General features: G+C 43.1%; 1 protein-coding gene across 5 annotated transcripts in view; it reads right to left on the bottom strand.

Annotated features, from left to right (window-relative positions):
* Positions 1–12,657, bottom strand: part of MDGA1 (MAM domain containing glycosylphosphatidylinositol anchor 1) — a 240,198-nt gene that overhangs the window by 155,787 nt on the left and 71,754 nt on the right. For all 5 annotated transcript variants that reach the window (XR_014509752.1, XR_014509753.1, XM_083434428.1 and 2 more), the window contains exons 2-3: positions 4,471–4,610; positions 485–659 (exon numbers count right to left, since the gene is read on the bottom strand). Coding sequence is in view for 3 of the 5 variants with exons in the window: in XM_083434428.1 (XP_083290554.1) it covers positions 485–659; positions 4,471–4,610 (315 nt within the window). In the remaining 2 variants the exon portion in view is untranslated. The remainder of the gene's footprint in view (positions 1–484; positions 660–4,470; positions 4,611–12,657) is intronic.

Genomic DNA, 12,657 nt, shown 5'->3' with positions numbered 1-12,657 from the left:
AGGATCATAAACTATGGTTTGATCTTTGCTTCATTCAATAAAACATAGTTTAAACTAATGAGGGTTCCTCCATTCAGACATAAGCTGCTTAATCTTTTCCTTGTGCTCATGAAGGGATTGGATGGAAGAATATGAGCCTGAGGTTCACTTCTCTTAATTCATGTCACATCAAACCATGGTTTAGCATTCTTCAAGGACACCCAAACCTACCTGATCCAAGTCCAGCACTCCACTCAAGACACCATTCTCTTTCTCATTCATTCATGAATAATTTAGTCCCCAGTTAACCACATTAAAAAAAATGGTCTGGTATTCCAAGATCAGCACCTTCAGGTAAGTGAGTGTGGCAGGAGCAGTGCCTGTCCCTTTGCCTCTGAGGTATGAGGATGCTTCTAGGTCAATGCAGAATTTCACTAGCCAAGCGATCAGATACCGGCACGCAGTAGAACTGTGGGAAGCTTTGGATGGCCACAAAATGACTTACACTGCACATCTACTCGAATGGACTTGATGGCAGGGACCCCAACCCCATTCTCTGCTTTACAATAATAGCGACCCCCCTGCAGCCTCTGGATCTTCTCAATCCGAAGGGTCTCATTAAACACCGATGTCTCTTGGAATTTGTCCGAGGCGCTGCCAGCAGTTTTGGTCCACCTCACCTGAAAGAGGGAATGAGAAAGACAGAGAAAGAGAGAAAGCACAGCTATAGGACACAGACAAACTTAGCATTGGGGCCTAACACAGCAGATCATTACCAGCTCTCACAACTTGTGCTTGCTATCTATCTATCTATCATCTATCTATCTATCTATCTATCTATCTATCTATCTATCATCTATCCAAAATATGTGCTTGCTTTGACCCAGCCACAAGAAAACAAAATGCTCAGCAGAGGGTCCTTCAAACTAAAGCTCATCTCTTTAAAACTTTACAGCAGCTCTGAATGCAGTTTATTTCCCATCTGTTAGTGCTCTAACTGAAGCTTGAGCAAGTCTTTTTCATATGCAGTTTACTGGTGGAACGCTCTGCTGCAAGAGACTAGGGCCCTGAGGGATTTGACATCTTTCTGCAGGGCCTGCAAGATGGAGCTGTTCCGCCATGCCTTTGGTTGGGGCCCTGTCTGACCCCCCTCCTTTTATAAGATCTTTTATGTAACTGGCCTCCCTAAATCTTCCCACTGGCCCATATAAGACTAACACAAAAAGTTGGCCCTAGTGAGCACTTAATGTCCCCAACACCTATAGTCATAATTCATGGGTTGCCATCTGATTTTATTTTGATCTTAATCTGATTTTAAGCTGTATTTTATTTTATTGTTTGACTTTATGTTTTTAACGTATTATATGTTTTGATGTTAGCCGTCCTGAGCCCGGTCCTGGCCAGGGAGGGCGGGGTATAAATAAAATTATTATTATTATTATTATTATTATTATTATTATTATTATTATTATTCGGCTGGTGAGAAGCTGAATCACATGGCTTCCTGGACATATGAAGGACCATGGCTTGTATGAAGCACTGTAGCTCAGTGACAAAGCATAACCTTTGCAAGCAGAAGGCCCCAGGTTCAATCCTGAACATCTTCTGGCAGGGCTGCGCAAGACTCTAGTCTGTCTAAAACGCTTAAAAGCCACTGCCAAAGTAGACAGAACTGAGATAGATGGATCAATTGTCTGACTCAGCATAAGGTAGCTTACTATGTTCTGAGCAGGTGGTTTAGCCAACAATAGCCATACCTTCACCCCAGATACCTGTGGGCTTCCCCAGCAAGGTTATGGCTAGTGTGAACTATGTGAGAAGGCTAGATAAATTCAACTACCCACACAGCTGTGCGAACAAGGCTTTGGGTTCCTTGTGGAGACCATGCCACCCAGGCTGGCATATGAACCAAGCCAGGAAGGTGAGGGGGAAAGAAGTAGGTGGGAAGACTCAGGAAAACAATACTGTAACATCTTCATGTATTTCCACAAAAATACGTAGCCCAAAATATTTGGGAAATTCTGGAAGAAAACATTGCAAACATTTGTGTGTGAGAGTGGAGGGGGAAGCCATTCCTACGTCAGGCTATAATTGCTTATCACTTGTTCTTTCTTAGTAGAAGAACACTGAGAGCTAGGGCACAATTATCCCCATTTTGCAGAGGATGAAGCAAAGATCAAACATAGTGATTTGCTAAGGGCCACGCGAAGCCTAAGAAGGGCGGTGGAGAACTGAGTGTGGGTTCATACTGTATACTACAAAGGAGAACAACAATATCAATAGCACCCCACTGTCCTGACTTTAATCCGACTCCCCTCCTTGCCTACAGACCTATGTACTAGGGAAATTCAGCTTGCAGATGATAGGGTTCTATGGCCTCTGCCCAGCACCCCACATTGTTCAGTGTTTCTCTGCTAATGGCTGCCCATGAGGGATTTATTTAGCCTTTGTCCTCTCATTAGAGGCCTGAAGCCTCTCAAAGTGCATTCTGTTTGCTTGGCTGCTTCAGTCAGTTCTTTAATCTTTCCTCAGCTTTTTTCATTTCAGCTTCATTTATTTAGTTTGACCACATTTTGGAGCTTTAATGACTAACTGAGAAAAGAGAGGATAAAACAAAGGTTAAGAAAAAGAAAGCTTTGATTGGGAAATGCAGGGGGTGTCAACAGAGAGAGTGAATGAGCGGAAGGGGGCGGCTGTTCCATTCAGTGGTCATTGACCATTTGCTTATGTTAATTCATTTAAATGTATGCAGATTTTAAAATTGCCGGCTGGCCTATGTGGAGGAAACCAGATGAGTAAAGTGACAGAGGTGTATGGGGGGAGGCGGGGAATAAAAGAGAGTAGAAGACAGGAAATGGTGGCAAACATGCTCATGTTCAAAAATTCAAAAGTCAAGTGTGTAAATCATTCTTCTATGGACATGCCAAGTTGTTTATTTATACGTTAAGCATCCCACATTCTGCAATACCCAGATTCCTCCTGAATCTTCAGTTTCTCTCTGCTCTTCTATAATAAATGGAATCGTTAATATTTCTAAGCTCTCTGCCTTGATGGTATCTCAGTCTGGTAAACCATGCTCTAAGCAGAATGTAGGTGTTAACTCTGCATAGCTGTGATTCTCATGTAATCTTTATAATCCTTATTTATGTCTACAGAAAGAAAATAGTCTGTATAATCATCCATATTTGTTACTATAGATCAACTGCCCTCTGCAATGGCTATAGCTAAGGATTGATTCACACGGTGAAATCTTTCAAGCTCCACTTTCTTCAGTATGAGCTTCCCATGCACTCAGGCTAAAGTCATCTGGTGCTGTTGTCTTTTGAAGCTTCATTTGTGGTTACAAGGAACAAGGCTTTCTCTGTAGTGGTGTTTCCCCAGGAAGGTCCATTTGTACTTCCCTCCCCGCCTCCACAGTGGGATTATAAACTACCTTTTGAGTCTGTCTTGAGTCTAATGCAAACAGGTGGGATTCTAATCTTTTATCATTTTTGTGACAACATAACATGGAGAGGATATTAATCCCAGATTAGTAAGGAATCAGAAAGACACATCTTAAGAACACCATACAGGGCTGGTCCAAGACATTTTGCTGCCTGAGATGAAGTACATTCCACGTTAAATGCTGGAGATAGAGCAGCTTTCTCCATAATGCTTGAGGGCAGCAGGCTAGCTTAGGGGGTGCAGGTCAGGCCATGTGCCACAGCACTGCTTCTTTCCTCACTTTGCCTAATAGTAGGGCCGTTCCTGAGGGTAATGGGTGCTTGCCCAGTGAATAGCTCTCCCAGCTTGAATTCTTTTAACTAGTTTGCCCTCTTAGGTGCATTGTGTCTTACATCCTATTTTGCAAATAGCTACTTGCTTGTGAATCCACAGAGAAGATGGCAGTCACAGTGATTCAGCTTCTGTGACTAGTAAGGCTATGCAAGAGCAGGAGGGAAGTGCTGTGTTTTCTTCTGCTCTTAATGTACCTTCCTCCCTGGAGGCCCCTATCCAATTCATGTCAGGTTCTCCAGGGTCCATTTAGGCACTCACTGGCTGGCTTTTAGTGATGGTGTCCCTAGGATGAGTCTTGTTTGCACACATCATTGCCTACTATGTTGGGAGCGTCTCTCACCCTCGTATTGTGGGACTCCAGTAAAGGTCAGTAACGCTTCAAAATCATATCCCTCTGGGAAATGAGTTGACTTAGCATGGTCAAGTATCTGAGTCGGCAATCTCCAAATACAATGGGCAGAGGTGGGCTCAGTATTTCTGCAAAAGGGAATGCTTGAACTGAAGATGGAACACTATAGTATCCAGCTGTGGAAGCAGAACAATGATTTCTGCAAAGCATTTCATTAATCAGGAGCTCAGGCTATTTCTGAGCTCCCCACACACTGATGTTCTACAGAACATCTACACTAACATAGAGGGGAATTCCTGGCATTTGGCAAGACAGCAGATAAAGAGTGAAAGCGATGCAGGCGGCAAAAGGGACAGAAAGGTTACCTGTGGCCGTGGGTGCCCCGTAACCAAACACTGCAGAACAAGGGTGTCACCCTCCCGAATCGTGTACACTCGTTCACTGATGTTATCTTCTTTTACAACACATGCTTGCCCAGCATGGATGATTTGGGCCTGAGCAGGAGCTATGAAGAAAAAGAAAGAATTAGGGATGCTAATATCCAATGCCACCCATGCCCACTCAATTAAGCTCTATTGATGCATTACTAACACGTGTGGCATATCCATGTTGATGGGGAGCAGGGCTATACTTTCAGCCCCTAACCCCAACAGCCAGGTCTTCTTTCTGTAGCACCTGTGGCTATATATGGACTTCTCTGCAAACATGGGAGCCCATACTCATGGTTATGGGCTCTGTGCAACTGGAAAACTAACACAACCATGTATCCTCATCATGCAGAGCTCCCACTTGTGAGTAGGTGTTCATGTTCAACTACTCAGCAAATGGATGAGCATTCTGCTGTTGGAGCATTTAACTTTAGTGAGAAACTGCTACAGCGGCTAAGCTATCTGGCCCTGGGCTTTTATTGCAAACACTGCGAAGGCTATAGGAATCTCTAAAAGAAAAGAACACCAGACTGAACAGCACAAATAGCTGCAAGAACCACCACAGCTCAAGCCTGTTCAACCACCACTGCTATCTCTAAATTTGCTCCCTTTTGTATGCATTGTAAAACACAAAAAAGCAAATCTCCATAGGTATTCAACTTCCTTTGTTCAGAGACATTACATTTCCAAGGGTACAAACATTCATGCAACTTTGCAACACATGAACCCACCTTCTATGAGTCAGACCGTTGTGCCCAGAGCTGTCTAGCTGTACAAGCTCTTGAGAAGAAACGTTCCCTGACCTGAGATCCTTTGCAATCTAAACAATCAATATTAACTACTTTATTATTTTAAAATTGCTAAAAGGATTAATTACAGACAGGACAGAAAACTTAAAAAAATTAAATATCCACCAAATAGCAGTCAACTAGACAAATTAAATGCCTGCTTGAATAAAACTGTCTTGAAGAAGTATCAAAAAGACATTGAAGAAGTCAAACGGATTTCTCTGGGCAGAGTTTCATAACCTGGGTGCAACCACAGATAAAGCCCCCGCCAGATGAACCTCAGATGCAAAGCTTCCCTGGGTGAGCAGGATTATAGAGTCCTTAGATACTGCACTTCTAAACCATTTACAGCTTTAAAGGTAGTACCCAACACTTTGAACTGAGCCTGGAATAGACCAGAATAGTTGGTACAACTGGCTCACTGAAGGGATTCAGAGGACCAGCCTTAGGTAACCAAAATAGAGCTGCAAGTGTAACTAGGTACTCTTTACTTCACATTGGTTGTGGGAAAGAATGATGGGGTTGACACAACTATTGACATCCACTATTCATTGTTATAAAGATTATGCATTTATGGTGTGAGTCAACTACCAGCACCTGGAGACAAAATGAGAGATAATCATCCTCACAGTGTTTGTTTGGAAGAATTCTTATCTACATCACATTCCAAACATCCACTGCAGACTTTGCTTTCTTAATATAGCGTGGCATCTGTTTGTTAATGAAACAAAGTAAATCCAGAAGGAAAACAGAAGGATAAATGTCTCAGGAGGCCTGATGACAAAACTACAAAGAGATGACTATGATGAAATCTTGTAAGTGTGATGTATGGCAGAATCCTCTAAGGCTGCTGGAAAGATACCACACTCATATTCCCAAATAAGCAAATACAGCAAGCACAGTCTCATAATAATAGCTCCAAGGCATTCAGAATCTTGAATAAAATTAAGGTAACCTTAACATGAATGACATATGGTAAGTTCAGATGATTTTGGATTATGGTGTGGCTACTGGAAGATTCATTACACATGTGATGCAGAAGCCTCTGACTAAAATTATAGTGCCAGAATAGAGACTCAGCTCCAGTCCTGCCATGAATGATTTCAGTATGATTGGAGCTTAGCCCTCTTCACCTTCCATGGGCGAAGGCATAGGAAGACCATGTTTAGATACAGTTGCTGGTTTCATTCAGAAACAAGGTACTCAAGAGTTGAGTCCTTCTGTGCTCCTTGAAAAGGTGTGCTTAGTTTCCAGTACCATGTACAGGCCGGAAGATGGTGGGTGATTTCACACTAACTACTTGCACATCATATAACACTCTCTCTTAGTTTCCTCTAAGCCCTGACTCAAAAAGAGCTGGTCCTATGATTGCAGCACGAATGAAAAGCTGGGAAATGAACTTACACCACACTTTTCTTCCAACACATGCATTTCTCCTCCAACCTACATAAACAAATTTCAATTTCAGAGTGGGGGAGAGGCTTTGTAACTGAAAAGAATGCTATATTTTCATCACACCAGGATGCAAATTGGGAAAGCCAGTTCTACGCCTGGATTGGGGCCAACTGAGTCACACTTTGAGAACAGACATTAGATCTATACAAGCTACCCACCCACTGTATGAAATGTGCTAACAAGCTCTTCAAAAATAGACTGGATCAATTGCAAACCCTGGTATCTGTCAGATGACAAATGAAACCTGCGTGGCGTTTTAACTGCTGGTAAACTTGTTGTGAATTAACTTGTTCTAACTGGTGGATATTTATGAATGGATAGCAGTTCTCTATGGATCACCACCACAATTGCTACACAGGAGCTCTCTTCCCTACCTCTTCTGCTCTGTTTCTCTTTCCAGATGACTGGTGATTTATTGGCAGGATTATTCCACAAGTACTATCCAAACAATTGTGGATTAATAGATTCAATGTGTTTACTAGAACGCCTTTACAGAAATACGCTGGAGCTCATAGCTGCCCCTCCTTTCCCTGCCTTCAACATCTGCAGAGACCTCCTGCTATTATGCTCACAAGAACCTCGGCTGTCATTAAAAAACAAACATGCCCAAGACAGAATGCAAAGCTGAGCAGATGGGAGGCCTGCCCTTCCCAGGAGGACGAGGGATTAATGTTTACTAAGTACACCAGTATTGCGAGGATGAAACATTTATATAAACCTAGAAAGGGGGATTTGGGGCTTGTGAGAATAAAACTACAAGGCAAAAAAAGTCAAAAGGACACTATAAAATAGCTCCACGACAAAGCTGCCACATCATTCCACCTTCAGGCTCTATGGGATCATAGTTAAATAAATCAGTGGCTGCTTTCTTGCTAGCATCCAGCTTGTTGGTGTCAAGGGGGAAAAATGCATATAGAAAGGAGAATTCCCTGGATACCAAGATCCAGGTTTGGGGCAAGGACACTTCGGTGAAAGAACCCCAGCAATTTTTTATTAATATTTTCATAGTTAACAGATGTGGCATATCCTTTCTTAAACCCCACTAGGTTAATAATCAGCCATTTTCTTAGTTAAGCGTTTACCAATTATTTTATTTAATAGTTTGTACATATGCAACAAAAGGCTTATCAGCTGATAATTCTCATTTTTTCTTTTGCTTATTTCCTTTTTTGAACAATATTACCTCCTTGGAATTATTCCATATATTTGGGACCTTACCTTGCTGCAGGCATTCATTTAATAGTTTTGCCAATATCTCCTCCTTCGTTTCTAACCTCTTGTCGGGGGGTTCTGTTCATGGTCATTCTTTTCTGTAGCTTGGGATTCATAGCACACCTGCATAGAATCCTTCCACAGTCTCTAACATTTGCTCTCTACTTGATATCATTTCTCCATATTTATTCATCAGCGCACATTCACAAGATATCTGGCAGTTCAAGAGACTGGTATCGCAGCCCTAGTCTAAGAGACTTGTGGCTGCTGCTACTGATTCTCACAACTTTTTACATACAAGCTATGGGATATAGGGGATTGTACTGTACAGAGGCTGGTGCCTGAAGCATTAGTAAACAAACTCATCAGATGACTGGCCAATGTCACTGTATGGGGATCTGGTGTATTTTTTTTTTTTTATGAAAATAAAATTAAGAAATAATCAGCTTAAAGCTAAGAGCAGCTCACAGAGAATCTGACTAGCTTAGCTTAGAGCAAAGTGATTTTAAAATAAATCTACTCTGAACTAGTCTTGGCTGAGAGGCAAGTAGACTTGCCAAAGTCTCGCCACAAAAAAGAAATAGAGATGCTCTGAAATTCTCTTCAGGAGAATAGATTTTTTAGCAAAGACCTATGGGCAGGGATAGGGACGCGGGTGGCGCTGTGGGTTAAAGCCTCAGCGCCTAGGGCTTGCCGATCGAAAGGTCGGCGGTTCGAATCCCCGCGGTGGGGTGCGCTCCCGCTGTTCGGTCCCAGCGCCTGTCAACCTAGCAGTTCGAAAGCACTCTCGGGTGCAAGTAGATAAATAGGGACCGCTTACTAGCGGGAAGGTAAACGGCGTTCCGTGTGCGGCTCTGGCTCGCCAGAGCAGCGATGTCACGCTGGCCACGTGACCCGGAAGTGTCTTCGGACAGCGCTGGCCCCCGGCCTCTTGAGTGAGATGGGCGCACAACCCTAGAGTCTGTCAAGACTGGTCCGTACGGGCAGGGGTACCTTTACCTTTACTTATGGGCAGGGATGCAGAGGTGCTGGGGTTAGGCTGTGGAAACTTAGGCAGCAAGGCATAACAGCTCTCGGGGGATAGAGCCTTTGTGTCTTGTTATTGACTGCAAGAGTCATGACAGCCAGAGCTTGACAACCAGAGCTTTTCACAGCGTGGAGCTGATGCTGATGGGGAAAGCTTCACCTGTTGATTTCTGCTTTGTAATGCAACTGCTAAAGGCACAGAGCCAATGTCTATATATTTATTAATGTGGCAACTCAAAACAAAGAGCTTATGTATGCAATAGACTCCTACTTTTCCAGTTTTGTGCTTCAGCATACAACAGAACATATGGAAGGCTCTACTTATCTCCCTCTTGGACTACTGCAACGGGCTCTACATGGGGCTACCTTTGAAGGTGACCCGGAAACTGCAATTAATCCAGAATGCGGCAGCTAGACTGGTGACTGGGAGTGGCCGCCGGCACCACATAACACCAGTTCTGAGAGATCTGCATTGGCTCCCAGTACGTTTCCGAGCACGATTCAAAGTGTTGGTGCTGACCTTTAAAGCCCTAAACAGCCTCAGCCCAGTATACCTGAAGGAGCGTCTCCACCCCCATCATTCTGCCCGGACGCTGAGGTCCAGCACTGAGGGCCTTCTGGCGGTTCCCACATTGTGAGAAGCAAAGCTACAGGGAACCAGGCATAGGGCCTTCTTGGTAGTGGCGCCCGCCCTGTGGAACGCCCTCCCATCAGATGTCAAAGAGATAAACAACTACCTGACATTCAGAAGACATCTTAAGGCAGCCCTATTCAGGGAAGTTTTTAATATTTAACGCTTTACAGTTTTTAACTCTTAATTGGGAGCTGCCCAGAGTGGCTGGGGAAACTCAGCCAGATGGGGGTATAAATTTATTATTATTATTATTATTATTATTATTATTATTATTATTATTATTATCATCAAATACAGTATGGTATGGGACTTCTGTGTGCCAACAGCTCTCCATCCCTTGTCTGCGTTCTTTGACATGTGCCCAGCCCACAACTCCCCATATTGGCTATGTGAATGGAAGACTCAACTCTCTTTAAGAACATACTCAGAAACCAGATACTGCATGAATCCCTCAAAATCCCTCTGTGCAGTGGGAGGTGATGTAGTTGTAACTCCTCCTGTCCATTCTCTCCCCTGTTCTGTTTGCCTCCTCCCTTAACTGTTGTGCAGCAGATCTGCTGGCCAGGGCAGTTTGCAGGAAAAGGTGGCTGATGGGAGAAGGGAAGGAACAGCGGGGAAGAGCTGCAGTTCTTTCCCCTGCTCCACGGAGAGATTTAAAGAGAAGTGGTTGGTATCCAGGCTGCAAGATGGCAACTTCCACTGGGCTATGCCACCCAGGATGTGGCTCAGTAATAAGTGAACACTAAATAGTTGTGAGGTTGGTTTGTTGCTGTTGTTTTTTTGGTACCACCCAAGCTCCTTTCTATGCCATTAATCCTGGATTTCCCTGTCTGCTTTACTTTAATCAGGAAAGTGCCTGCATTCTGATGGCCTGTTATTGCGTTTAGTCCGGCTGTTATGTTGAACTGAATGTTTTAATTCTAACTTATAATAGTTAAAATGTTGGTTTGATCATTGCCAAAAAAGCACTTCTTTCCCCAATGCTGCTTTTTATGAACATGACCATCCTTTCAGTAGCAGAAGTCTCATAAACCTCACATATTACGGCAATAATAGTATTGTACAGTACATTGCTTTAGGCATGGATATCCTGCTGGCAGGTGATTTCAACGCTAGGATAGGAAATAACATTAATACGTTCTGTTCTAAATCTCAGTTCCTGCCAGAGGCAGATTGGTTTATTCCCTGGTCCTCTGACGACAAGGTCTTGAATAAGGCAGGCATTACATTAATGGAGACTGCCTTCAAACATAATTTGTATAATTTGCATGGTACCCATATGGACAGGTCAGGGGGTTTCTTTTCTTTTCTTGGGCCTAGAGGTGCGAGCGTTATTGATTATATCCTGGTCTCCCCAAAACTCTTGGAGAGGTCACAGGGCTTCAGCACTTTCAATAGAATTGAGAGTGATCATCTTCCTATATCAATTTCACTAATTCCCCGTGGTTTGGAGGACCCGCAATGCCGCAATCACTGTGCAGACCCACCTCTAACTCTGGCCCTTCGTAGACGTAAATGGAACAGCGACCTGGATTTTAAAATCAAACAACACCTGCATTCATCAGACTTACTGGCCTTGAGAGACCAGTGTATTTTATCTAATTCTGATCCCTTTTTAATATTTCAGCAGGTCTCAGAGTCGCTCTTCCCACTACTTACGAGCTCCAATCCTCCCAAACAATTAAACAACTCGAGGACCTGGTTCGACAAAGACTGTAGGAATCTAAGATCTTTGCTTAGGAAATTACAAAATAAAGTAAAACAGGAAGGGACCCTGTCCTCAATAGAAAACCTGCACAGGTGGCGCTCTCATTATAAAAACACTCTAAAACTCAAGAAATTCCTATACAGAAAGGAACAATGGGAGGCACTTGACAAAGCGATCAAATTGCGGGACGACAAAAAATTCTGGGAAATTATTGCTCAGGGAGTTTCACCCAAAGGGAAAACTATAATCAACAGTATTTCACCCAACTTATGGTACCAACATTTCTCCCGGCTATATACAGCTCCAAACATTGCTAAACCGAGCCAGTTCCCTTCTCTTAAAAATGATCTATTAATGGGCTGGGATCCTGTTACCGAATTAGAATGTTTACAGCTAATTAAAACACTCAAAAATGGCAAAGCTCCTGGTGAAGATATGATTCCTCCTGAGGTGTTTACATTAAATGCCCAGTGGTGGGCTGCTTTCTTGGCCCAATTTTTTACGGTAATAAATGATACATGCAAAATCCCAGAAAACTGGAAACTGAGCCTGGTAGCCCCCATCTATAAGAAGGGAGACCCCCAAGACCCCTTAAACTATCGCCCCATAAGCCTCCTGGACATTGTGTATAAACTTTACACTCGCTACCTGCTAAATAAACTGGTTGACTGGGCTGACCACTCTAACTTGTTTAATCCGGAGCAGGCAGGGTTTAGAAAGGGCCATAGTACAACAGGCCATTGCTTGGTACTACAGACAATGATAGATAAGTATACAAAGGTACACAAGAGCAAACTTTTTGTGGCTTTTGTAGATCTTACATCTGCTTTTGACTCAATCTGTAGGGACAAATTATGGCAAAAACTATATGAGACGGATATTGATAGACGACTTCTTAATATACTTAGAGAGTTACATTCAGACACCACAGTTAAAATCAGAACCGGGATGTCAGGCAACTATACTGACCCACTGCCACTGGGGAAAGGGGTAAAACAGGGTTGTTTGTTAGCGCCGTTCCTCTTTAATTTCTATATAAATGACATTGTTCAACATATGGCAAAGTATAAGTTAGCAGCTCCCGCCCTGGAAGGCAAACATCTGAATATATTGCTATATGCTGATGACATGGCTGTCATGGCACTTACTCGTAGGGGCCTACACAGCATGCTGGAGGGGCTCGCAGCTTATTGTGCCCAAAACTCTCTAAAGATAAATTATGACAAAACAAAAATTGTGGTGTTTACTAGAGCTCGCCAGACATTTAGATGGTCTTTAGATGAACACGTAATCGAACAGAG

This window comes from Podarcis tiliguerta (assembly GCF_965153285.1).
Source record: "Podarcis tiliguerta genome assembly, chromosome: 3".
NCBI lineage: Eukaryota > Metazoa > Chordata > Lepidosauria > Squamata > Lacertidae > Podarcis > Podarcis tiliguerta.
This window is presented reverse-complemented; position numbering and strand designations above follow the sequence as displayed.